Here is a 27,676-nt window from a genome sequence, read left to right on the forward strand (position 1 = left end):
CACCTATAGAAATTGGCAAACACCACAACTCAAGGGCAGCATTCCCTTGGGGAACTGGATGTTAACTATTTACAAGCATGCCACTGGTCTGACCCACAAAACAGGTGCCCATGCCTTTGGGGACAGTTAAATAGACCTAAATGACTAGAGATGACGCATGGCAAGGCCAAATCTCTTGTCAGGAATCACTTTAAGAACTAAATGGCATTGTGTTTCGATGACAAAAAGTTCCTTTATAACTGGAAGCCAATTTCTAGGAGAGAGGAATCTGCAGAATTTGATGTCTTTCAATCTTAAAATACCCTCTGAGAGGGAGTAAATCTTGTCCTCACTGGAAAACGTCATGCTACATCCGATCCAGGCCCTCAGTACGAAACAGTTGACTGTCTGAGGTCACAAAGCCATAAGTACAGCAACACATGCAGCAGTGAGTGGCTCTGGGTGAGAAAGGTACTAGTTTAAATCTGGGCTCTGTCTCTTTCCAGCTTCAGTTGAACCTTCAGATGATGGCACGCCTCACTGACGTCCTACCGCAACCTCATGAGGGACCCAGTGAAACCACTCCTGAATTCTACAGCCATGAAATTTTGGGATAATTGTTATGTAGCTTACACCATCTATACTTATGTTAGGTGTCACTGTCCCCACTCCTGCTTCAAACCTCAGTTCCTCAGCAGCCCCTCTCAGGAAGCCTTCCTGACCCCCGGGCTGAGGAGCCCCTCTTTGGTGCTCCAGATCCCCACACATGACCACTCTGCCCCGTAACTGAGCCTGATTTCTGTGCCTCTGCTGTGAACGACTATGTCTTTCTCATTGTCGACTCCCCAACTCCCAGAATAGGGCTTGGCCCGGAACACATTCTTGGTGTGTGTGTGTTGAGTGAATGAACGAAGTGCCACGGGCTTGGCCCCCTATGAGTGGCCCTAATGCCCTGCCTCACATCGCTGCACAGACACCAGGTCCCAGGGACCTCAGGCTTCTTTCCTTGCTCTAATTTCTTGTGGCCACAGCCGCCTACTGGGGTGACCAAGGAGGACTTTCATTACCAAAACTGGGAAAGTGCCAGGCAGGCCAGAATGAGTTGGTCACCCTATGTAATCGTGGGGTGCTGATTCATCACGTCGTGAAAGAGCTGTGACAGAGAGCTTGAAAGCCAGTCTCCTGCTTTTACTACTGGATTCTGAGATGAGGACACATGATCAGCTCGAGGATGAGTTACAGTCCCTGCGGTGTTATGCATCGTACTGGTCTCAGAGCAGGGCTGGGGTGGGAAATCGCCCACACAGGGCAGCACAGCTTCTCCTTACGAGAAACACGTGGAGGTAGAAACCAGTCTTGCTCAATGGGGTTACTGCCATCTGTGTATTTGGAGGTTTTGCTTATTATGGATTTTTAGAGAAGGATCTGGATAGGGAGGGAGGCCAAAGGGCACCGAGGAGAAGCATCCTTTTATGGCTCAGGTGAAAACCTTATCCCATCCATCTGCAATCACATATAGACCTCTGGGCACCCAGAGACCGTGTGACCTGAAACCCATCCAGCTGCAGCAGGTACCTGATCTTCCACCAGCCTTCCAGGTTTTTCTGGATGACCTCCACCACGGCCCCTCTCTCTAGATTCATTTCATCCTGGTCGCGAGCTGTGTATGGGTAGATGACTGTGTACTTCTCCTCTGTGGGAACAAAGGGATGCTGGGTTAAGTCAAGGACTGTGAGAGTCCTGAGATGCTGATGGCCAAGGCTGTGATCCACGAGATGCCTTGCCCATCAGAGGGAAGGATTTCCTCCAGAAATTTCTGGGGACCATCTAGGCCCTCATTTGGGTCTGGATGACCCTGTGCAAGCAGGAACAGGATGCAGGGCAAAGGTCAGGTCCCAATCCTTCTGAAATCCCTCAGTGTCACACATTCATCCTCACCTTCCTCAAAGCTGTGCTTCAAGATCACCTTCCTGGACCTTGCTTTATGCAGTATTCAGACCCATGGCATCCTCATCCCCCTTATGTAGGTTTATTTTCTCCCCCATACCAGGAATTGCCTTCTAACACAGCATATAATTTACTTATTTATTGCATTTTGTGTCTGTGCTCCTTGCTAGAATATAAACACCATGAAGGTAGGGATTTTTGTCTGTCTCATTCATTCCTCTGTCTCTAGCACGGGGCATGGCACCGGGAACACTGTGTAACTGTTTAATTAGTCAATATTTAGTAAATGAAGGGCCTGGTGAGAGTCACCTTGCTCATGCCAGAGGGGGTTAACTCTTCTGTGGCTCCTCCACAGTTCCTGCTGGTAGAGGGGTCAGGGATGAGCTGGATTTTTGGCAGCAGATAGTTTCAGGCTGAAATCACTATCAAGGAGGTGACAGCAAGTAACTTTCTTTCTTTTTAAAAATTTTTAAAAGATTTTATTTATTTATTTGAGAGAGAGTGAGAAAGAGAGAGAGAGAATGAGCAGGAGGAGGGAGAAGCAGACTCCCCGCGGAGCAGGGAGCCTGACCTGGGGCTCCATCCCAGCACTCCAGGATCATGACCTGAGCCAAAGGCAGACACTTAGCCAACTGAGCCACCCAGGTGCCCCATCTTTCTTTTTTTTTTTAATTTTTAAAGCAATTTTTGTTACCTAGCTGGTAACTGATCTTGGTTTTTCATTAATTATTTTCAAGCCCCTGGATCCAACCATGCCTGAAGCTTCAATTTTATTTTGAATGTTTTGGGTTTTTTTTATTGAGATATAATTGACATTTAACACTGTCTCAGTTCTAAGTGTGCCACATCATGATTTTATATATAAACACACACACGTATATACATACACACACATATGGTAAAATCACTGCCTGCTTCAATTTTCATTAATGTAACTGGGTCACTCTCCGTGGTTCCCCACTCTTTCCCCTCCAAGCCACGGGACCGCTGCTCAGTCTCTGCTGGGAGACTGCTCATTGTCACACTCCGGCAGGGTCCTCGCGAGAACAAGAGAAGAGCTCCCATGCTCCACCCTGTCAGCAGTGACTGCTGAGACAGAACGGATGCGTGTCCCAGCGGACCCAGGCAAGGAGAGGAAAGGGCTTTCCTGTTTTGGTTACGTTCCAGCCCCCAGGGAGTGACTGAGCCAGCTGTGGGCCGTGGGTGTTGACGGCAGGTCTCTCTCTGGGAAAACACCACAGGCTGCCTGTGGCCTGTCCAACTGGTGTCAAGGGAGGCGGCAGACACGCGGGGAGTTTATTTATTGATTGATCTAGCCCACTGATCTGCTCTGTGGGGGCTGAGCTGACTCGAGTTACACAGATCCCATGTACAGCAGAGTTAGCTGTTTCCCTCACTCATGGTGGCTGCAGGGTGGGATGTGGGAGCTGTGAGGGTGCAGGGGGGTCATTCAAGCCCGCAGATGCATGGCAGTTCTATTTGGTTGGGGGGGAAGGGGTGCTGCCTGGGTCCTAGACTAAATACAGGCAGTCCTGTGGGCCCTGGACTCCCGTGAGGCCCAATCCTTCAGCTGAATTACACAGGGACAGTCTCCCTGGGCTCCATGAAACACTCAGCAATCCCTAACAAAGCTCAAGGTGGGAGACCACACAGACTGCTGGCAGGTGCCTGCTGACCCTGCCTGTTTCGCAGCCGTCTGCTCTTCCTCTGCTGGCGCCACCAGCCTCTGTCCACACAGTCTGGGTAAGGTTGACCTCACCACTGCTCGGGGGAGGGGGAGCACGCATGACCCTGCCCTGGCCAAAGTGCTGTATTCCCCTGGCCACTGTGATGGGTTCAGGGACAGCATGTGACCCAGGCAGGTCAGTCAGCCCCAGTCCTAGGCCTTGTGTTGAAGAAGCACTTCCTTGGGTGGGTATCCCTGAATCCCTGAAAGGTACCCGGAATTGCTGTCATGAGAAAACAGTGTCAGCAAGGCCGACAGCAGAGCAGAGGTGGGGAGAGGGAGTCCGAGGTCCCGGCAACGTTTTTAAGCCCCCGGATCCAGCCATGCTTGTAGCTAGTCCTTTCCCAGACTTTTCAGGGATGAGCTAGTACACTTTCCTTTTTGCTTGGGACAGTTTGACATGGCTTTCTTTCCCTCATTATGTGTCTGATGACAGAAACAGGTCACTGGCTCAGCCTTAGAGAGGCCCCAGGCATTATTTTTTAACCTGGGAAACTTTAGAGCCCCAGGCTGAGAAAGACTGCCCAGACCTACATGCCAACACACACAGGGTACAGACTAGGTCAGTTCCTCACATGCAACAGGCACGGACAGTCCCCGAGCAGGAAGGCGCATGCAGATGCAGGGACCCGGCTCCAAACACCGACCAGGGAAGAAACCCCCAAGGTAGGCACCTTGACGCCAGCTGATGGCATACAAGTCCCCCAGAGTCCGGCGGCGGCCCACGGGCCGGGGCAAAGACCAGTACCTCCACGAGACTGGACAGGCAGCATGTGGAGGTGAAGGGCAGAAGGCAGAGGTGAGGAGAAAGCACTTCCAGTGTCTGGAGGCAAAGGGGACACCAAGCACGTGTTCCCATTTAGGAGTAATTATTTCTGAGCCTATGCCAAGCCCCAGGTGTCTTAAAAGGACCAAGTTCTTGAGTATTAACCTTGGACTTGGGTGCAGAGGCCCCCATGGACATAATTCTATTCCTAGCGTGACTTACAAAGAGGTACTAAGGGAAGCCCTTGTGTCAGGGCGAAGAAAAATGTACAGACTTAGGAAAATGTGGTATCTCTCCCATCTTCTAGCTGTGTGACCCCAGGCAGGTGTCTCTACCTCTCTGAGCCTGTCTCCTTATCTGTAAAATGGGGTTAATCATCAATCCCATTACAGAGGAATGCCCGTAATGGTCATCATTAACTGTCGAAGGGAGCTACAGTTTCAATGCAGTATATCACAACCCCTGAATCTGAGTTGATTCTTTTAGTTGGCCCAGCCCCTAGTGCCTGGAGGGCCCCACAAAACTGAGCAACCCAACAGACGTTTTCCTCTGAGGGGTGCTGGCCCTAATAACGCTAAATGCAAAGCCACATACACATTTGTTTGTTAACTTTTGAGCACAGAAATATCCCCTTTCTTCTCACCCTCTTTCCTGATAAACACAGAAATGGTTTTGTGCTTTCCCCCAAACAGTCAGCTAAAAGGCCCAGATGTTCAATCCGGGATAAGGCACAGCTGTATATTAACTGTTCCTGGTTATTTATTGTTTCAGCTTCTTTGGCAAATGCTTTGCATATGGAATCTCATTTAATTAAGAAAAAAAAAATCCCATGATATAGACATCATCATTTCCACTGTTAGAGGAGGGGGCTAAGTAGGGAGAGATGATTCACATTCAGGTCTGTCTGGCTCTCAAAACCTTCTGTTTATTAGCTAAGATGAACTTGTCCTCTGGTTTCAGGAATGCTCCTAGTGGGGAAATCGGGAGTCAGTTGGGTGGTAGTATTTCTGGCCTTGCAGGAACTACCCTTTGGGACACCTGGCGGGTACGTTCTCCTAGAAACGAAGTGTGTGTGTGTGTAAGTGGAGAGGGTCCCCCCTAATCCTGATGCCCGGGTCACTGAGAAAGCACAGAAAGCTTATAGAAAGCTTCAGCTGTCTTGCAAATGAGCTGGTAGGAGCCCCAGCATCCTGGCCACCGGCATAGTTCAAGGAAAGAATAGTGAGGTGCAGACGGTGATCAGCCTGGGGCCCTCCTCGGGTCCCATGGAGGTGTTAGGGCCCCAGCTCTGGCCAGGCTCACCTGGGTTGGCTCCCAAAAGCCCCTAAGAAAGGGCAGGCTTGCTGTCAGCCCCAACCCCATGGCCTGGCTTCATGTCCTGAGCCAGCGAGCCAATGGGACTTGGGGGCAGAGGCTGAAGAGCAGGGACGGGCTGGGTAAGGAGGTCCCTACATGGGTGATGGGACCAGCAGAGGTCTCTCCGGCAAGCGCGAGGCTCCAGCTCCTTCCTACCTTCTTCGGGCTGTAGGGAAAACTCATCCTGCATACCGTCCTGCCCTTCCAGGCAGGTTGCGGGGACCCAGCCTTGCTCTTCGGCAGTGCTGACGAACCACCAACCTGGGAAGATGAGAGTGCAGACGGAGGTTAGCTGGGTTAGGGGTGAAGTCTGGGGGTCGGAATATAGTAACACGTTCAGCCACTACATAAGTCAACGCTCAGGGTAGGGCGAGAAGTCGCCATTTTATCGTGGAACACAGCTCCCCGTGTTAACTGCTCAGGGCAGCCCAACAAGAAACCCACTCCTGAGTCTGGGACAGGGGACAGAAAGGTCATCCTGGATGACGACGGTAAAGAACGCAGCTATCTGCACTAAGGTATGCAAGGCACTAGCCATTTTACTTGCACTATTTTGTCTGATTTTCACATTATCATCCCCATGGCACAGATGAGGAAACCTAGGCTCTACGAAGTGAGTAGACTTGTCCAAGTTCACACGGCTTAGGCAAGAGCTGCTAGGTGCAGCCAGGGCTGTCTGATGCTGAAGCCACTGTTCTAATGACTTGGCCGAGACACTGATTGTGCATTTGCTCATGTCAGGGTCAATCTGGCTGCAGTGTAACTGCCTGAGAGGCCTCTCACCCAGACCCACAGGCCCTCCTTCTTCAGAGAAAGAGCTCGTACCCTGTGGTGGACAGAATCATGACTCGCCAAAGATGTCCGTGTCCTAATCCTCGGAACCTGTGAATATGGTAAATTACGTGGCACAGAGGAATTCAGGTTGCAGGCTGGGACTAAGGTCGCAAAGCAGCCAAACCAAAATAGGGGGCAATCTGGGATGATCTGGGTGGGCCCCATGTAATTATAGGGAGGGCAGAATAAGTCGGGGGAGACGCGGCTGCGGAGGAGACAAGAAAGGGGCAGCACGGCTCTGAAGACGGAGGCAGGGACCATGAGCCAAGGGATGGGGTGGCCTCTAGACACTGGAAAAGGCAAAGAAGCAGATCCTCTCCAGAAGCTGCAGATGGGAACTCAGCCTTGCCAACTCCTTGATTTTAGCCTAGTGGGCCCCATTTTGGACTTCTGACCTACAGAACTGTAGGATAATTATATTGTTTGAAGCCACTAAGTTTGTGGTAATTGGGCACAACGGCAATGGTAAATTAACACATGGCCCAACTGGCCCTGCAGAATATAAATGGAAAAACAGGATCTGGGGGCACCTGGGTGGCTCAATTGGTTGAGCATCCGACTCTTGGTTTTGGCTCAGGTTATGATCTCAGGGTCCTGGGATGGAGCCCCACGCTGGGCTCCACACTCAGTGGGGAGTCTGCTTGGGATTCTCTCTCTCTTTCTCCCTCTGCCCCTCCCCCTGCTCACATGTGTGCTCTCTCTCTCTAAAATAAATAAGTAAATCTTAAAAAAAAAAAAAAAAAAAAGGAAAAAGAAAAACAGGATTTGTTCCCCAAGGTCACACAGCTCCAAGCCCTGGACACCCCAAAAAAGAAGAGAAGGAAGGGGCAGACTACTGAGCAGCCTTCCTGGTCTTACAGGGACGCCTTTGCTTTTGACCTCCCTGAAGTGGAAGTCAGCTGCTTTAATCAACTGGACACTCCTTTTAAAATATAAGTTTTGGGAGGGCGCCTGGGTGGCTCAGTGGGTTAAGCATCTGATTCTTGGTTTTGGCTTAGGTCATGATCTCAGGGTCGTGGGATCGAGCCCTGCATTGGGCTCCACGCTTGGCAGGGAGTCTGCTTGGGACTTTCTCTCTCCCTCTCCCTCTGCTCCCCCCCAACTCTCTCAATAAATAAACAAATCTTAAAAAAAAAATAAAAAACAAAATACAAGTTTTCATGGCTGGGAACTGTGTGCATGTGTGTGAGTGAGTGAACGGGGTGGACAAATCCAGAAACTAGAAGGTATGTCATATGTCTTCCTAAGAACTCCTATTTGTAGGTATTTGTGTGGGGGTTAAGCAAACTGTCCCAACAGAACAACAATGACAGCAATGTGCGCCAGACTGGGTCAGCGCTTCACATCTGCTTCTGACAGGCTGGATCCTCACACTAGTCCTGTAGTGGCATGTGACTGCCCCATTCTCCAGATGAGGAAGCCGAGGCTCAGAGAGAGGTCACAAGGAAAGCGCCAGAGCCAGGATTCAAACCTCGGTGGTCCTAGCCTCAAAGTCTCAGCTCTCAACCATCTGCCCTAATCCCTCCTTGTTGCTAGGGGGAGAGTAAATTGTCATGGCCAGTTTGGAGGCAGGTCATTCGGCAGTATCTTAAAATTCAAAATCTGTGTACGTATGTTTCTGTACTATGTCTTGTATCTAACCTAAAGAAACACTCAACAGTGTGCATGCATACACTGTTCATGCGAGAGAAAAACACGGTTTATTCAGATAAATAGTATGTAGATATTGAAGGAATAAGAAGAGCTAAATGTTGACTAGAAAGCAGGTTGCAGATCAAAATGATCAAAATGTAACAGAATGATACCACTGGGGTTAAAAAAATGATAAAATTATATCAACACACACAAAATATAGTGTGTGCATATGGTTCTACATCTACACATGGGCACACATGTGCAGGCATGTAGACATACAGACCACATACAAACACACATGTGTATACATGCATATGCATGAAGACACACACATACATATATGTGTATGTGTTTATACAATTATCAAGAAGGATTCATAGTAAACTGATAGAAGGTCTATCTGGGGTTTGGAAAGTGGACTAAGGTTGAATGAAGCCAGTGGAAAGGATAGATTTTAACTTTATCATTAATGTTTTAAGAAGAATGTGTCCACATATTACTTGGGTCAGTAAAATATAATTAAAAATAAATGTTGCCAGTTTGTTGGCCACTGGAAGATGTGACCTTCTGTGGGCCCCATTTCCTCCACTGCCTCTGGACATACCAGGCTTCTCCTCAGCAACCCCATCCTAGCTCCTACTCTTCTCCCAGCAACGTGTTCTTCCCGACTTCAGGCACACAGGCTGCTGGGGGGGCGCGTAGAGGCTGCCTTCCTTAGTCCCTGCGGGGTATCCTAGCCACATCCATAATCTGCATATACTCATTCCCAATAATTAGATCATCTGTATATACTCATTCCCAGGAATAGAGAGTCACCTGGCCTCGGAGCCAGCTGGAACTGTTTGGACTTCCAGCTCTGTAACTTGTCAGTGAGATCCTGGGTGAGTAAGCACAGTACTTGGGAGTCTTGTTTCTTCAGCTGTGATGCGGGATGGCAGTTGCTGTATTAAAGAATTTGGTTGGCTAATGCCGATCTAATGACTAATGGTAACATGATCCAGATGCTGCTGCAAACATAGTCTTTCCTCTCTATTTGTTGGCCCATAACTAGCTACTGGGGTGTCACAGACATTGGCCTGCTAATGATATTATTAGGCAATGTCACATTTTAGGCACAACGAAGCCAGTGGGTTTATGCCACTTCTTCCTGGAGAGAATCTGCTCATCGCTACTCCTTGCTCTTTGCCTTCAGTGGTGCCAGCGGTTGCTCTGTGGCTAAGGAAGGCAAGAGGAAAGGAAACCCACATTCCTGAGGACCTACTGTGTGCTGGGCCTAGGTGTAGGCACATGCTAGGTAGCATCTCATTTGATCCTTGTAACAGTTCTTTGAAGTAGAAGCTTTCTCTATTTTCTATTTTTTTAAAGATTTTATTTATTTATTTGACAGAGAGAGAGACAGAGAGAACAGGAAAACTAGCAGGGGGAGTGGGAGAGGGAGAAGCAGGCTTCCCGCCGAGCAGGGAGCCCGATGTGGGGCTCGATCCCAGGACCCTGGGACCATGACCTGAGCCGAAGGCAGACGCTGAACGACTGAGCCACCCAGGCGCGCCCTCTATTTTTTTTCTTTTCTTTTATTTATTTATTCCTAAGAGACAGAGAGAGAGGGGGGGGGGGCAGAGGGAGAAGTAGGCTCCCTGCTAAGCAGGGAGCCCGATGCGGGACTTGATCCCAAGACTCTGGGATCATGACCTGAGCCAAAGGCAGATGCTTAACCATCTGAGCCACCCAAGTGCCCTATTTTTTTTCTTTTAAAGATTTATTTATTTATTTTTGAGGGAGGGGGATGGAGGGGTGGAGGTAGAGGGAGAAGCAGACTCTGGGCTGGTCGTGGAGCCTGACACAGGGCTTGATCCTACGACCCCCCGAGATCGTTATCTGAGCCAAAACCAAGAGTCGGACACTCAACCGACTGCGCCACCCAGGTGCCCTGAAGCTTTTTCTATTTTGCATATGAGAGAATGGATGGCCAGAGAGAAGCAGCAAGCTGGACTGCTGTGAAATGCAGAGTTCAGATGGAAACTCAGGCTAAGTGTCTGATCATACCACCTTCTGTCCCAGACCTGGCCAGTGTACATGACCAGGGGTCCTTGTGATGACAGGTGATGTGTCCATCCCATCAGAGCCCACAGCTGACGGAGCCTTCACGAAGACTCCTGTGGTAACCAAAGGCAAATTTCCAGTGGGATGCTGGACTCGTGTCTCCAAGTGCTTTGCAACCAGAAGACACATTCATGAAAAGCGACCCTCAGAATAAATCAATAACAACTGATCCAACAGGATGCTGGTGAGTTGTGACCAAGTGGGATATTTGAGCCCTGTGATCAAACAGGGGTAGCTTTCTAAGAGGGTGTCAGCTAGATCTGTGGAAACTGCCCAGCTCAGGTCAGCCACTGCAGTTTCTGTGTTTCCAAATATCTCCTGTCCTAGGGGCTTGGTGACAGTGTAGGGCAGGGAGGGAGGTGGCTTGGTTCCTCTACCTGACTCGTTCTTCTCAATGATGTCCACCACCTGCCCCACGCTGAGGCTGATCTCCGAGCTCTCCTGCTTCTGGTAGTCTGCCACCACCACATACTGCTCCAGGACCATGGGGTCCACTGAGGTCAGGTCACCCCCTGTGGATATAAAACCTTATCAGATGTCACCTCTAGCCACCACCCCACACATGAAGGAGCAGGAGCCCGGGGAGTAGGGTGGGTCAGGAGAACACTTCAAAGACAGAAAGAAGCTATTATAGGATTTATCGTAAAGGTCACCTCATCTATTCATTATTTTCTTAATTTGCTCATGCAACCACCAAAATCTACCAAGTGCCTACTCAATGCAGACACTGTGTGAGCCACTGGGGATTCAGAGTTCGTCAAGATTATGGTACCTGCCCTGAAGAAGCTGACGGCCTAGTGGGAAAGTGCATTCACTCGTATCAATCTTCCCTTCCATCCATTCATCCCTCTGCCATTACTCATCCACCCATCATCCATCCATCCATCCAAAAATCACTCATCTATGAATTCATGAAGTCACCAGTGATATTCCAGACACTCTATTAGGTGCTGGGGGGGACTAAAGTGAATGAAACAGATATGACTCCCAATCTCAAGTAACTTCATGTAGTTGGGGAGACAGACACATGAACAGATCTATATAATCATAAGTATACAGGATAATGTAAGTATTGGTTTTTGATAGCTGCATTGCTGGAGACAACCTAGGATGCTGGACCAAGAATGATCGGGAAAGGGGATGTCACATTCAATGGGGTGGTCAGCAAGACCTCCCTAAGAAGGGGACATGAATAGGAGACATGAGAGAATGGGGAAAGAATGATGCAGGCAGACTCTCAGATAGGAAGGGGCCTGGGAGGAGGCCAGGGGGCTGAGCCCAGTGAGCGAGGAGAGCAGTCCTTTATGAGGACACACAGCTAAGCATGGGTCAGAACAGGCAGGTAAGAAGTTTGGATTTTTTTTTTTAACCCTCAAGGAGAAAGCCACTAAAGGCCTTTAAGAGAGAATGACAAGTGCAGATTTACATCTTTAGAAAGATAATTCTGGCTGCCACATGGAGTGTGGATTAGAGGCTGGCAAGAAAGAAAGCAGGCGACCAGATGGAAGGTCATGGGTTTGTCAGGCAGGAGACGATGGTGGCTTTGGACCAGGGCAGTGGCAGCGGGAAGAGAAGGGCGTGGACAGGTGCTCCAGGAGAGGCTGTTTCCACAGGATGCGATGTGGACGGTGCCTTCTGGAGTTGTGAGGTCCTGGCTGAGTACTAAGACACACCTGATTAATAAAGGAAGACATCCTACAATATGGGTGATGTAAAGGGACATCTGAGTTCAGAGACTCCAAAGAGAAGGGAACAGCCCTTTGAGAGTAGCAGACTGAATGGGATGGGAGGGCAGCCTGACATTTGTGGCCACAGGGCCCTGGTTTTGTGAAAGTCCCGATTCACAGTATTCCCTCTTATTGTTTCCATAAGCAACTGAAATATCCAGGAAATCCCACATTTCTGTGTCCAAACACACCCAGTAACGGAGTGGTGTGCAAGGGCCAGCTCACCCTAGGCAATTTTGCGCACCCCTTCCCAGCTCTATTGGGTGACGCCCTGCTGGTAGCTTGAAACTGGCCACAGCGGGAGTATTTACACCATGGATACTGGCAAATGCTACAAAGCAGGGCTCTTGATCAGAAAGCTGGTTGTGAAGTTATTCACCAGCATGCCAGGGCACCCCAGCCTCTGGCATCCAGAAGCAGAACAAAAGCCCTTTGTTAGAACCATGTGCTCTGAATCGCTGATGTGGAAAACCAGAATAGGCCATTGTAGCAGGATGAAGTGTCACCGAGTCTTGGCTCTTCCCAGCTGAGGATAACGGAGGGAAACAGGAGCCAGCGAGGGGCCCAGGGCCACCCTGGGCGCAGAAAGCATGGGAACAGAGAAAGAGAGCAGAGAAGAGAGACGGAGATGTAGACCGAAGGTTCGGGAGCAGGTCGGGAGGGAAGGAGCCTCGCATGAACGCCCATCACAGGCTACACATCATACATAAACTATGTCAACGCAACCACCCTGGAAGGCGGGTACAGCCACCCCCCTTTAATAGACAAGAAAAGAGAGGCTCCAAGACATCAAGTGACCTGCCTCGGGTCCCACAGCTGGATGGTGACAAAGCGGGACTTGAACCAGGTCCACCCGGCTCAGAGGCTCTCCGGTGTGGTGGGGGCACGGTGCGGGTAGGTGAGGAAAGAAAAGATGCTAGGGGAGGAAGGGTGGTCTGAGGCCCGTTTGCTTTCCTTCCCTGTGGGTCCCCACGAGCACCTCCCGGGGCCAGTCAGGCTGGGTCTGATTTCCTTGCGTCTCTCTGGGCTATCTTCTCTCCTCTTCCAGCACCTCCCCCAAGGTCAGGCTGCAGGGCTAACTTCCTCCTGGCTTCCAGCACGACAGTGCACCCCAGCCAGCCCAGCCACTCGAGCCGTTCGGGAGTAGCCTTTGAGCAGGCTGGTTACTGCCCCCCCGCTGCCCCCATGAGATCAGAAGCTCCTGACAGCAGAAGTGTCGACGGTGTCCTGAACCGCCAGGCACTGTGCCCACAGAGGTCCCATCACGTGAGGGAGCGGAGGCAGATGCTGGCTTGCTGGAGGCTCCTGGCCCCTGCGAGCTGGGGACAATTTCCCCAGGGGATGCAATAGGTAGAGACCAGCGTCTATAGCTTTCATCCCAGGATACAGCCTGCCTTAGGGATCCCAACGCCAGGAATGCAGCTACCCGTCTAATCTGGCGCTCAGGTGGGCTGTCTCCAGGCAACTGTGCTTCCCTGTCTCTCAACCCAACAGAAAGAACTGGAGAGACAGGAGAAAAGCAGCCACTACACAGTCAGGTGAATTCGCAGAGATGTGCCCAGGTCTTCCCCGCACGAGGTCAGGGGGCTGGGTCAGCTGTGCTCCTGCCTGGGGGGGTTCTCTGCTGCCACCTGGAGGCAGGTCTGGCTTCTTGCTCACCCAGCCACAGGTCTGATGCGGGTGGACCTTCTTTATAGCATCCTGTCACCTGACTCCTCTCCCCTCCTCACGGAGCCCCATGCTCTGCACCAGGGTCTGAGTGAGGATTCTTTGGGATGGTGGTGGTGGGGGAACGGCATGTGTAAACTGGTCTCCATCCTGCCCCTCTGGGGTGTCCTCCATACTGCAGAGTGCTCGCTCCAAAAATGCTACTGACCACGCTGCTCACTGCTCAGCACCTGGTATGGCTCCCCACTGCCCTCAGGTTCTCTACAACCTGGGCTCTGCTGGCCTTTATGGTCTTGTCTTTTGGCCACCTTACCCCTGGCGTACCTATAAAACCGGAAAGCGTGAAGGTGCCTTTGCATATAGACTGTTCACTCTGCTCGGGATGCCTTCTCCTCTCCCCTGCATTCACGTGGGGACCACCTAATCTTAGCCTCCTAACTGGTCTCCTGCCCCAGCCCTGACTGCCACAATCTGGTCTTGACACAGCAGCTACAGTGATCCTTTCCAAAGCTGTGTAAGATCGTGCTCCTCAAAGGTCACGACCCTGCAATGGCTTCACCTCACTCAGGAAAAGCCCAGTGGCCTACGGGGCCCCGCCCAAGCCCTCTGGTCATTTCTTCTGCACACTCCCCAAGGTGGCACGGTTCAGGTTCCCGCTCCCGCGGCATCTCACCAACGAGATCTTCTCTGACCACCTTGCTCTGCCTCACCTAGCTTTTTTTTTTTTAAGATTCACATACGTTTAATGTATATAAAGGCAAGAAAAGGAGAGTCCCGAATTCAAGAGCAATATTCTGTATAATTTATATGGTGGGGTTGAGTGCCTCACCTAGTTTTATTTCACCACAGTGTTTAAAAAAAACACAGATTCTGTGTATTTACTTGTTTCCTTGCTGTCTGTCTGTCCACTCTAGAACATAAGCCCCATGAGTGCAGGGACTCAGTCTCCTGTTTACTGTTGGATTCCCTATCCAAAGGCTCACGGGCCCATGGTCTGTTTTGGTGCAAGGGGAATTAGGAAAGATTTTTTTTTTTAAGTAGGCTCCACACCCAGTGTGGAGCCCAATGTGGGGCTTGAACTCAGGACCCTGAAATTAAGAGTTGGATGCCTAACTGACTGAGCCACCCAGGCACTCCAGGAAAGCTTTTGTATTTTTAAAGGGTTGTAAAGGAGAATGAGAGGAAGAGGAAAAGTTATTATTATTATTATTATTATTATTATTGACAGGGCCTGTATGTGGCCTGCAAACACTGAAATATTTACTATCCGGCCCACTAGAGAAAAAGTTTGCTAACCCCTGGCCTAGAATGTGGATGGCACCTACTAGGCTCAATAAATATCTGAAGGAAAAAAAATGAATATTCTAAAACTCACCTTTAAAGGACTTCTTGCCCCAGAAATAAATTTAAATGCCTTCCTTTAGAGCACTTATAATATTTTATTTTGTTTACCATCTATTTTTTCTACCAGACTGTAAGAATACTTCTCACATCTTGTTTACCTTTGCATTCCCTAGAGGCTTAGAGCACTGTCAGGCATACAGTAGGTACTTAATAAACATTTAATCAATAACTGTGTCTGTCTTGTCCTCTCAGCACTTAGCACAGACACTCAATGGATATTTGTGGAGTGAATCGACAAAGGGAAAATTCTAGAAACTCTTCTGCTTTGCATGGCTCCAGGCCTCCTCCTAAGAGCACACAATGCTGACAGTTAAAGCAGGCACCTGTCCATCTCAGGGGCAACCAAGACGACTCCCTCTTGCCTCTAAGCAGGGACAGAGCTTTGATGGAATCAGGGTCAAGTCTGGTTACTCGGTCCAGAAAGCTCATTGTTGCCACTCAGTCTGAACAACTGATGGTGGTACATTTGTACCACACCCAGTTTTCAGGATTCTGATCAATGGACTGATCTACTCATTTCTGCACCAACTCTCCCAACCAGGCTGCCAAGGGGGTTTGGGAGAATGAAGGGCAGTGACAGAATCAGAAAATCACGGGACTCACTGCAAACGAGACACCAGTGCAGGCAATGCGGAGGTCAGGGAGCAAGGTTTAGGACTCTGGGCTGGTGCGAGCAGATCTGCTATTGAGCCCAGGGCTCGGGGCCGCACTTCCTCCAAGACTCGCTAGGGGCCACGTCTGTGTCCGACCTCTCCTTGTTCTTCTAGGACAGCAGCTTTTTACACGGAAGTTCCTGCCGTTAAGTGGTTTGGAAGAGAGTGCTTGGGGCTGCTTTCCCAGCACCAGTTCTTCTGCCTTCATTTTACCCAGAGCACTCAGTTCATGAAAACGTCATTCGTTTGACCAGGATTCTCAAACTAGGCTTCAGGCCAGTTGGGCGCTAGGTGGAGACACCTACTGGTGGGCAGTGATATTGCGCCGAAGCTCTATAATGCGTAGTAACAGCAATACCTGGAAGTTGACGCAGGTAGCTAAGTACTAGGAGCTGCAAGCTTGACATCTAAGTATTCCTATGTAAGGAACGTCATTCTTGTGGTCCAGCAGGAATAAGAGAACAAACAGGTCAGCAGAGAAATCTGACAGTGGAAGGGTGATTTTAATACTGAGGAAGTGCTATAAAATATTCTCAAGAGGTACAGTGCCCAAGGTACCACAGAATTTTCTAACTGGCATGTTTTTATTCATGATGGCATGTCTTGAATTTTAAAGATAACTGCATGGACTGCATTTTGTCCCTCCAAAATTCATATGCTGAAGCCTTAACTCTCATAGGATGGCATTTGGAGGTGGGCCTCTGGGAGGTAATTAGGTTCAGATGAGGTCATGAGGGTGGGGCCCCCACGATGGGGACAGTGCCCTTACTAGAAGAGACACCAGAGAGCTTGTTCTTGCTCTTTCTCTGCCATAGGAGGACACCGTGAGAAGGCAGCAGTCTAGAAGCCAGGAAGAGGGCTCTTGGCAGAACCTGATGGTGTTGGCACCTTGATCTCAGACTTCCAGGCTCCGTACTTGTGAGGAAATAAGTTTCTGTTGTTTAAGCCACTCATTCAATAGTATCTTCGTTATGGCAGCCCAAGCCAGACTAATACAGTGAGTAATGATAAAGTAGGATTTTCTTTCCAGAAATTCACTATACTGCCAGTCTTGCTGAAAGAGCCAGTAAATTAGAGGATACTGAAACAAGTAAAGGGTAGAAAAATCAAGAAGAAAGATGCTCTTTAAATAATCAGATGACCTCTTAAATTTGGTGGGAGGACTTTTTCCTGCTGGATGAGCAAAAGTTGAGCCCATATTAGCCCAAGTCTGCAGGAGCCAGCCAGCTGGCCATGGCTGGCAAATTTTGGAGACAAATGAGCTTTCTCCAATTCAGAGTTCTGGCACAGAAATCTCAGGGTTTGGGCTGTCAACCTTAAATCCCTTTCACAGTCAATCAGGAAGGCCAGTTCTAACACAAAGGAAGTGTTCAAAGGTCAGATAAGAAAATAAGGCTAATTCCAGCATGGGTCTTTAGCCTGAATGAAGAAAGATGCTATTTTCCATCCAGCTGAACTATAAATAAATCCATCTCCCATCATTGCAGGTGAATGATGTAATAGTCGTCACCACAAATTAGAACCTCTTCACTCCTCCAGACCAGTCCCCTCATCAAGCCTGTTCTGACCGGACACTTTGGTTTTTGCAAACCAGAGTTGTCTCTTTCCTCTTCTCCTTAAGCCGTTCCCTCCAGGAATGTCTCTGCACACTCAAAGCCAGAAACTCTGTGACCTGCCCAAGAGTGGCTATGCCTCTTCTCCTCTCTGTTCTTTTCTAAGAAACATATCATTATGCTCAGAGCTCAAGGACCACTTGCAGCTTTAACAGGATGCCATAGCCCCGGCCAGTACCTATTAAACCCGAAAGTGGAGCTGTAAACAGACTGGTTGGGAAAAGGAGGGCGTTCGTTCCAGACGCCAGACCTTGAGGGAAAGAGACCCAGCTCCTCCCCACTCTTCCTTGCTAGAATGGCCGGGGCCCTATAAAGCTGACCATAGGCCTTGTACCCAGGGGGCCGTAAAGGGACCAGAGCCATTGAATGTGGACAGGGACGCCCATGTGCTTTGAATTAATGGTAGCAGTAAACATGCAGCACTTAAAATATGCCAGGCATTGTTCTAAGTGCTTTGTACATATTACTATAAATCCTATAATAATCCGCCAAGATAGATTACTATTATTATCCCCATTTTACAGATGAGAGAACTGAGGGCCATGAGAGGAGGCATCCTTTTTCACATCCAGGATCTCTGCTTGGCCCCTCTTTCCCTACACCATTATCAATGCTCTCAATCTTCCCGGAGTCCTAGATGCATACAAGAACTTAGACTTCTGGAAGCTCTGAAGACCATGCTGGCTGTAGGTGTGGGGGTTGTGGGCAGGGGACTTTGCAGATATGGGGTGGGGGCGGATAATCCTGGGTTGCTGGAAGGAAAGGTCAGACTGTTGTGAATCTAAAGTTGTCAACCCCAGGCCTGCAAAGACTGAGTCATTCCTTTGTGCATACCCGAATCCCCACCTTCTCTTTCTCCATCATTGCTCTAGAGAGAAGAGCTGTGCCTTCCAGGGTGGAGAAGGGAGGCTGGGAAGGGAGGGCACTGATGCTCGGGAGAAGGGAGTGAGCGCCAGAGGTGCTGGAAAGGGTGGCCGTTACTGCCCAGAACAGTGGCCGACTAAGGGAAGCATGGAGGCTGGGCCTCCCACCTGTGCACCTCTCCTCAACCCCAGCCGCCCTTCGCTCTGTGGAAAGCTCCTGCTCACTCTTCAAGACCCAGTGTCTCTTCTTTTTTGACCCCTTCCAACACCTGGGAAGAATGCTCTCAGCTGTGAGGCACCACATTCCTCTGTCTACAGCAGAGAAGAGGTACCTAACCCCCTACATCTGGTCAGGGGGTGTTGGGCTCCCCTACTCCTCTGAGGCATTCTCAGGGAAAGACAGCAGGTCTTATCCAGTCTGTACCTTTTTGGTATAGGATGCAACAACCTCTAATTCTTTTTCTGGGAAACAGGCTGGAATATCAACCAACCAACCAAGCATCCATCCATCCATCCACCCAGTCACATGCTGTATTCCTCAGGCAGTGCCCAGGGCCTGGCGATCAGAGGTGCTCAGCAGGGGTATGTTGAACATTGAAAGAATGAAAATGCAAAATATTCTTACCAGATTTCTTTTTCCCAACATGCTCCCTGCACAGGAAAGAAGGGGGTGGGAGAGAGTAACGAGTCAGTAGGGTTACACGGTGACGTGAGTTATTCCATTAGGAAACTGAGATTCTCCATCCCACAACATCTCCAGTGAAAGAACATAATCAGAGGCAGCCCCGGGGACCCAGATTCTTTCAAAAAGAAAGAATTCCTCTTATTCTTCTCCCTTTGCCCTGTAAGTGCTCTAGCACCCCGGGGACCAGCATGTCTACTCTATTTGCAGAGCAGGGGGCCCTAGGGAGGGGTTGATGTGGGGGCATGCAGTATGAAAACAACCTTAGGCCCCCATGTTGCACAGGGCCTGATGCCCACCTCGGCAGGCACAGCAGAGGCCCTGCCCCACTTCTTAGGGCTGCCCTGAGCTGTACTCATGGAGCAGAAAGCTCTCGGCGGTAGGTGTAAGCGGAACGCACGAAAACTGGGTAGAAGTCTAGATATCAGTAAATAAAACACGTCTCTCTCGCTGTGACCTAGAGAACACTACTGTGGGCTAGGATTCATACAGAATAAAGAGTACCCACTCCCTTCTATTTGTCAGCCACATCGGAATTTATACACACAACTGCATTACCAATACAATATTACAAATCAGGGATTACAAAATACTTATAAATAAAGCATCCCATTAGTAAAAAGGTTTCCTATGTTATAAAGGGAAAAGGGAGGTTGACCAGATGGTTGGGTTGAGACATGCTGTGGCAGTAGTAACATCAGCTAATAATTACTAAGTGTTATTACCCTGTGCCAGTACCCTGGCTGGGTACTTTTAGTTCACTCATTTAATACTTATAATAACCCTTGGAAAGAAGTACTCTTTTAATGCCCATTTTCTAGATGAGGTAAATGAGGCCCAGAGAGGCTAGGTAACTTGCCTAAGGCCACACAGCTAGCAAGGTGCAAGCTGAACCCAGATCTACCTGATTTTTAAAAATTGAGCTATAATTCATGCACTATAAAATTCATTCTTCTAAAGTGCAGCGTTCACTGGTTTTTAGCATATTCACAAGGTTGTGTAATTATCACCACTGTCTAATTCCAGAAAATATTCATCATTCCAAAGAGAAACCCTGTACCTAGAAACAGTCATTTGCTGTTCGCACTCCCCCCAACTGCTGGCAAATACTAATTTGCTATTGATGCTAACGATTTGTCTATTCTGGACGTTTTATATGAATGGGATCATACAGTACGAGGCTCTTTGTGACTGGCTTCTTTCGGGTGGCATGTTTTCAAGGGCCAAGCACCTTGTACCACGGATGAGTATTTTATTCCTTCTTATGGCTGAATAAAACCCCGCTGTGTGGGTAAACCACACTTGGCTGACGTGTTCATCAGCTGAGAGGCACTGGGTTGTTTCCACATTTTTGGCTCTTACGAATCCTGCTTCTGTGAATGTGGACACGGGTTTTTGTGTGGACGTGTATTTTTATTTCTCTTGGGTCTATGCTGGAACGGAATGCCAGGTCACATGGTAACTCTCGGTTTCACTTTTTGAGGAACTGCCAGGCTGTCTTCCATAGCAGCTGCACCATCTTATGAGCCCGCCTGCAGCGCACACCAATGCAGTTTCCTCACCTCTTCGACAACACTCACTGCTCTCTGCTTTTTGGTTCTAGCCGTTCCAGCGGTTGTGGTTTGGATTCGCATTTCCTGATGGCTAACGATGCTGAGCAGCTTCTTCTCTTCTCTGCTTATTGGCCATTTGTGTATCTTCTTCGGAGAAATGTCAAGTTCAGTCTGATTTTCAAGTCTGGCTTTTTCACCAGCATGTAATGACCCTGTCCCTGTCATCGCGGGCATCGTGGGAGAGGGAGAGGGGGCTAAGCCAATCCCCTGAGCCTGGGGCTGCACTGCTGTGCACCTGGGAGGAGCAGCAGGGCCTGGCCCCAGCGCTGGGCTGCGCTGGTTGGTTGTGCTGTCCCCTGGCCACGCATTACCTCAGTGGGGCTAAACTTCATCGCCCCTGTGCGGGGGAGGGTGAGAGCAACAGCCGAATAATCTAGCTCACGTTTACCGGCACTTACTGGGTACAGGGTGCTGGTCAGAGTGCTGTATCTGGACCCACCTGATGAACGTTCATAATAATCCTTGAGGGTTACTCCATTTCACAGGTGGAGACACGGAGGCCCAGAGAGATGAAGCACCTCACCCAACATCAGAACCCAGGGAGCCCAGCTGGGGCCCACTCTCCTGACCAAACCCTGGCCTGGCCTGTAGGTGAAGTCTCCTTCTTAGCGGCCAGCTCCAAGACACACCCACAGAGGTCCCTCAAGGCTGCCTCTGTGTAAAGCACCATCTGCCTGAGTTGCCATCAAGGCCTGTGACCTGAGCCACGGTCTGGGCTCCTTGAAGTCCTGGGCTCCTGCCTGCCATATATTCCTGCTGGTTGTCTTGCTGTCCTGGCCGGAGCCGGCAGTTAGGGGCAGCGGGGGGCTCTTGGGATCAAGCAGCAGCATGTGTGGGCTCACCAGGCACATCATCTTCTCTGTGTGACATGCTTGGGACGGTCCCAAGTTTTCCTATGCCTGGCAGCAAAAAAACCTTCCTTTAACAGCACCATTTGGAATCCATCTTCTGTCTCCCTAAAGACTGCTGGGAACGACCCCCAGTTTCCATCTTTAGCCCTAACTCAGGTATGAGCTTCAGGATCCTGATCAAGGGACCAGCTGTTTCGTTGCTATTTCATTACTCCCTGAACCAACAACCAAGGCCCACCTGAGACTGACTGCCTGCTGTGGCCCCAGAGCCATCCCCTGGGCCTTCAGCAACCTCCCCACCTTCCTTGCACGTCAAAGCCTGGCTTAAAGACAGGAAGGCCTCACCAGGTAGGTACCTGCCATGCACCAGGCTCTCCTTTACAGGCAGGATGGTGTTTAATCCTCACAACCAAGATGGGATCGAGGTTAGCCAAGACCACTTTACTGATGAGGAAACAGAAGCTCAGAGAAGTCAAGACACTTGTTCAAAGTCATATAGCAGGGAAGGGACAGAGAGATTGGAACCTTTTCCTTCTTTACAGGAAGCCTCTTGGAACTAGATACATATACTCCAGCAGGATGCTGTTGGCTTATCACAGCTGGTACTTTGTGCTTTCTTTGGTATAGTCTAGGCTACGTTTTGTATTTTTAGCGGCTGTTCTACTTGTGTGTACGTGTGCGTGCGTGCGCCTGCACCTGTTCTGTCTCTCTGGCCCAAGAGCCTGGCTGGCACTTCTCAGCCCTTCCCGACAGGTGCTGGCTCTAGCCCCTCTGACCCCAGACCGCCCCGCACCTGTGGGCTGGTCCCCACCCCACCCCCAGCCCTGCGACTGCTCCATTACAGAGACCTCTTCTCTCCGCAGACACGCATGGTGGTTTCCCCCACAATTAAACTTTTTTAATAAGCGCTATGTGTAGGTCAGTGTTTCGGGCGGGCAGGGCCATCGGTGCCATCAACTCCTGATGTGTAAAGCCAGCAGGCTGGGGGGAGAGTCTCTCCAGCGTGCCTGGGCTGCCGGGACCACTGGCTACGCAGAGACAGGCACCTGGGAGTGTTTTCTGTCTGCTGCAGGGGCTGGGGTGAACATTTTGGGACAGTGTTAGACCCTGGATGACAAGGATCAAATTCTGGCCCCGGCCCTGTCACTCACGAGCGCTGAGACCTCGAGCAGGTCTTGTCATTCATTCATCCATATCCCTCACGGTCACGAGCACTTTCACCCTTGTGGGCAAGGCCCCACCCCAAGGGCATCTAGGCTCCCGCTTCCACCACTCTCCACGCGTGCCTCGTACGTGCAGGCATGTAGGAGATTCCAGGAGCGACCCTAGGCCAGCTTCCTTCCCCTGTGCGGGCCACATGGAGCAAGGCCCCACAAGGGCTCAATCACGGTGGTCAAGTTGAATTTTTTACTTTGCTCTACTCCAATTCCTCTTGGGCCCGGCCTGGGAGCAGGGCTGGCCGTGAGGGCACACTCTAGGGAAGTCCACACACCAACTTACTCTTTGGGGGGATTCAGGTCCTCGGGTCTTGTCTCAAAGAACTGCAGCACCTCATCACACTGAGAGATATAGGGGGGCAGCTGGATCAGGGCCTGGAGAAGAGACACAAATGAGTCCAAAGGAAGGAGAGGGGTGTCAGACACGCCATGAGTCAGGGCTTCTCAAACTTGGGTATGATAAGAATCACCTGGGGGGCTTGTGAAATCAGACGGTTGGGTCCCAGATTTTCTGATTCAGTAGGTCTGGGGTGGGGCCTGAGAATGTGCATATCTGACAAGTTCCCTGGTGTTGCTGCTGGTTTGGGGACCACACACACACACACAGGCGTGCACATACATGTTATGGGCATATCTGAGCAAAGAATATGTATACATTTATCTAAAACACTAAACTGGGGACTTCATGCCATGTCATTATTCTTCTATGACTTCATGTCTACTGGATCTTGAGGGTGTCTATTGCACAAATGTATCGTACTTTATTGACCCAGCTGCCTACTGGTGAACGCTAAGCTGGTTTCCAACATGCCTGCATGCGTGTCTTAACTCACAGAGCTGCAGTGTTACAGCGAGGGCACTGCTTTATGATTTGGGTAGAGGTTAGAAGTGTCCAGGCTACTGAGGGCTAGAAACATCTGGCATCTGTCACTGCCCCAGTCCATATTAATCTGCCATCCTAGCTCATCAGTTAAAGGAGCCTCAGGTGTCTGCCAGCGGGTTGGATAAGGAGTGGGTGGAGGGCACTACGGGGACTAGGCATTCGTTATGCCCATTCATCTCCCAACAGGTATCCATTCAATGATTCAACAGACATGATTTCTGGGCCCAGCACTGCACTGGTGTCTGTGTCCAATATGAGAGAAGGATGGGTACATCCCGATCCCGAAAGAATATGAAACTAAGACGAAGCTCCATCATGAATAAACAGCTTAGTTCAACAGATCTTTATTTAAGCCCCTTCTGGCCCGGGGCCTGAGGATGCAGATCGCAGTGCAGGAGAGCTGCGTCATGCACACATTCTCGTACAAACTTCTGTGAAGGGAGCGCGCCTGCGCACATGCCCAGACGTCAAGAGCATGGGCAATTCTGCCTGTCATTTCAGCCCGCCAGTTCCTGCTCTGGAGGGAGGCAAGACTCTGCTCCTCTCCACAGAAGGCCTCAGTTCCGGGGTGCCTCTCATGAGCCTCCTGCAAGTGTTGAGTGAGTTGGGAGTGGAAAAAAACATGTCCTATATTTGCTAGATAACAAACCTCTAAAAGCTCACCTCCCATTCATCCCCTGCAAAGTGGTGCTCCAACGCTGCTCCTGGCATACGATGGAGTAATGGAGAGACGGATGGGGGTCTCCAGTGGTCCCTTCCTCAAGGTTTCAGGGGTATTTTGACTTATTTTTCTGATTTTTAAGAAGTTTTAGGGGCGCCTGGGTGGCTCAGTTGGTTAAGTGTCTGCCTTTGGCTCAGGTCGTGATCCCAGGTTCCTGGGATCGAGCCCCACGTGGGTCTCCCTGCTCTGCTGGGAGCCTCTTCTCCCTCTCCCTTTGCCCCTCCCCCCTGCTCATGCTCTGTCAAAATAAATAAAATCTAATAAATAAATAAGTAAAAAGTTTTAATTGTGGTAAAATAACACATAAAATTTGCCATCTTAATCATTTTTTTAAGTAGGCTCCATGCCCCATGTGGGGCTCGAACTCATGACCACGAGACCAAGAGTCACCTGCTCTACAGACTGAGCCATCCAGGCACCCTATCATCTTTAGCATTTTTAAGCATACAGTTCAGTGGCATTAAGTACATTCGCCTTGTTAGGGAACCATCCCCAGAATGCTTTCTATTTTGCAAAACTGAAGCCCTGTACCTATTAAATAATTCCTCCTTCCCTCAGCTCCTGGCAACTGTTCTACCTTCTGTCTGTATGAATTTGATTACTCCAAGTACCTCATATAGTGGAATCATACAATATTTGTCCTTTTATGCCAGGCTGCTTGTATTTAGCTAATGGCCTCAAGGTTCATCTATGCTGTAGCAGGTGCTGGAATTTCCTTCCTTTTCAAGGCTGAATAATATTCCACCCTATGGCTACGCCACATTCTTTTTTTTTTTTTTTTAAAGATTTTTATTTATTTGTCAGAGAGAGAGAGCACAAGCAGGGGGAGCAGCAGAGGAGGGAGAGGGAGAAGCAGGCTCCTCACTGAGCAAGGAGCCTGATGTGGGACTCGATCCCAGGACTCTGGGATCACGACCTGAGCCGAAGGCAGACGCTTAACGACTGAGCCACCCAGGCGTCCCTGGCTATGCCACATCCTGTTTATTCATTCACCCACTGATGGTCACCTGGGTAGCTGACCCTATACGGCCTTTGAGTCCGGCTCTGACTTTAAGCCAGACCCCCAGGTTCAAGCTGTCTCATACCTAAAGCTGAAGAAGACGTGAGGTCGGTGGACTTGTTTTAGCAGGGTGATTTCCCTAGTCACTGTCCAAGCTCTTCACCCCAGAAGGGCCTGCTATTTGTGGCTCATTGATTTTACTGAAGTAGCTCCTGCTCTGCAGCAAATCCCCAGGGACTGATCTTTTCCAAGCCAGAGGCAGAGAGGCCAAGAGAGAGAGCAGGCGCTTCCCTCCCCTGCCTCTAGCTTCTGACCTTCTTCTCTTTCTGGTTTGGAGGATTCATTCCGCTTGGGACGAGCTGCTGTCTTCGGGGCCCCTGCTGGTCTCGCTTTCCTCTGAAATCCTGTAGTTCGTACAGTTAGAACCACATAATGAAGGAGCTGATTATATGCTGGACCGTGGTGTGTCCTGGCTGCTTTGTGTGCAGAAATCTTGTGGTTGCCCCCAGACTGCAAGAACACCATTCCCTTATGTCGGCTCAGCACTCGACGGCTCCCAGAAGGCGTTCGTCTGTGTCATTCCATGCAATCCTGGCAGGGCTGGCCCATTTCGGAGATGGGGAAATGGAAGATCTGGCGAAGTAGGTAGGACTGGAGAGCCCAGGGCTGGCCGACTCCAGCTCCTCCACCCCGAACCCACAGAAGGCAGGGGTATGCGGCTGTTCCTCCTGCACCTTCCCAGAGGTCTAGATAGTGTTGGGGAGCCCCTGATGCCTGGTTGAAAGTATTCCCTGGACCAATGCCATGAGGGAGAGCAGGGTGGGCCCTGAGGTGGCCATGGCTCCACCTACGGGGGGCCTCCCAGGGTGCTCCCTGCTGAAATGATCAGAGGCTCCAAAAGGACCAGTGAGGGAAGGGACAACGAGGCCCACGGAAACCTCCTGACAATGCCAAGTTCCCTTTTGGTTTTGAGCAATTCCTAGGAAGTAAAAGCCAAATCCCTAAACCATAAAATACAGCCAAGTTACTAATAAAAGGCGGCACTGAATGCTTTGATGTTTACCCCTTTCATTTTGGAAGGACAGGCTAACATAAAAACATGACCTGGGGCAGAGAAATAATTCTGCTTCTGAAATACTCCAGAATTGTCTTGTGTTCGGTCAGTAAAAACAAAGAACCACAATTCCAGGAAAACTCAGTTCTGTCCGGAGAGAATCCTGGCCCTTTGGATAGATGTGGCTGGTCGATGCAGGCATGAGAGGAGAGGTGAGCAGAACGAGTCCTGTTTGCTGAGAGTCATGATAAAAGGTCAGATAGCCCCAGCTCCTGATTCTCGCTCTGGCCATGTCCCAGCACCTCTCTGAGCTTCAGTTTGCTCATCTGTAAAATGGAAATCACAAACACCCACCTTGGAAGGTTGTGCTACAGAGTAAGTGAGGAAGTGGCTTTAAGATTTCCATCATACACTAGCTGCTTGACAACATTAACTCTTTGTCTCTCGGTACTGTATTAATCAAGTACAGTAGTGTAGTGGTTCCGGGAGGTGATTCTAGAGCCAGCAAGATGGCTCTGCTAAATAACAATGCCTCACCTAGTGAGGGAGTTGGGTTTTCTCAGTTCTTTCAACCCTCTTGAACTTCAAAATGAATGCCCCAGCGAATTACCACTTTTCTCTCATTATATTTTTAAAATTTTATTTCAGTGTGATAAGAACACTCACCACGAGATCTATCCTCGTGACAAATTTTAAGTGCACAATACAGTATTATTGGGTGTTGTACTGTGGATCTCTAGAGCTTACTCTTCTTGCTTGGCCGCAACTTTATACCCGTCGGTTAGTAACGCCCAGTTTTTCTGTCCCTCCAGCCCCCAGCAACTACCATTTTGCTCTGTGATTCTGAGTTTGACTATTTCAGATCATGTAAGTGGAATCATGTGGGATTTTATCTTTCTGCGACTGGCTTATTTCACTTCGTAAAGCGTCCTTAAGGTTCATCCACATTGTGACATATTGTCGAATATCCTTTCGAAAGGCGGAATAGTATTGTGTTGTATGTATATACCACGTTCAGGTTGTTTCCACATCTTGGCTATCAGGAATAGTGCTAGCATGGGAGTGCTAATCTCTCTTCCAGATCCTGACTTCAATTTCTTTGGATGTATACCAAGAAGTGGGATTGCTGGATCATATGGTAGCACTATTTTTAATTTTTTGAGGAACCTCCATACTGTTTTTTTGTTTTTTTTTTTTTTTTTAAAGATTTTATTTATTTATTTGAGAGAGAGAGAATGAGAGACAGAGAGCATGAGAGGGAGGAGGGTCAGAGGGAGAAGCAGACTCCCTGCCGAGCAGGGAGCCCGATGCGGGACTCGATCCCGGGACTCCAGGATCATGACCTGAGCCGAAGGCAGTCGCTTAACCAACTGAGCCACCCAGG

General features: G+C 49.7%; 1 protein-coding gene across 2 annotated transcripts in view; it reads right to left on the minus strand.

Moving 5' to 3' along the window:
• The window catches only part of SH3PXD2B (SH3 and PX domains 2B), a 109,558-nt gene that overhangs the window by 23,957 nt on the left and 57,925 nt on the right, over nt 1–27,676 (minus strand). Inside the window, exons 5-10 of one of the 2 annotated variants that reach the window (XM_081826324.1) lie at nt 22,918–23,009; nt 18,897–18,922; nt 10,721–10,855; nt 5,931–6,035; nt 4,327–4,410; nt 1,551–1,672 (exon numbers count right to left, since the gene is read on the minus strand). In XM_081826324.1, the coding sequence (XP_081682450.1) occupies nt 1,551–1,672; nt 4,327–4,410; nt 5,931–6,035; nt 10,721–10,855; nt 18,897–18,922; nt 22,918–23,009 (564 nt within the window). The remainder of the gene's footprint in view (nt 1–1,550; nt 1,673–4,326; nt 4,411–5,930; nt 6,036–10,720; nt 10,856–18,896; nt 18,923–22,917; nt 23,010–27,676) is intronic. The other variant, XM_081826323.1, reaches the window with a different exon arrangement.

This window comes from Leptonychotes weddellii, chromosome 7, assembly GCF_054177405.1.
Source record: "Leptonychotes weddellii isolate Sample4059 chromosome 7, ASM5417740v2, whole genome shotgun sequence".
Lineage (NCBI taxonomy): Eukaryota > Metazoa > Chordata > Mammalia > Carnivora > Phocidae > Leptonychotes > Leptonychotes weddellii.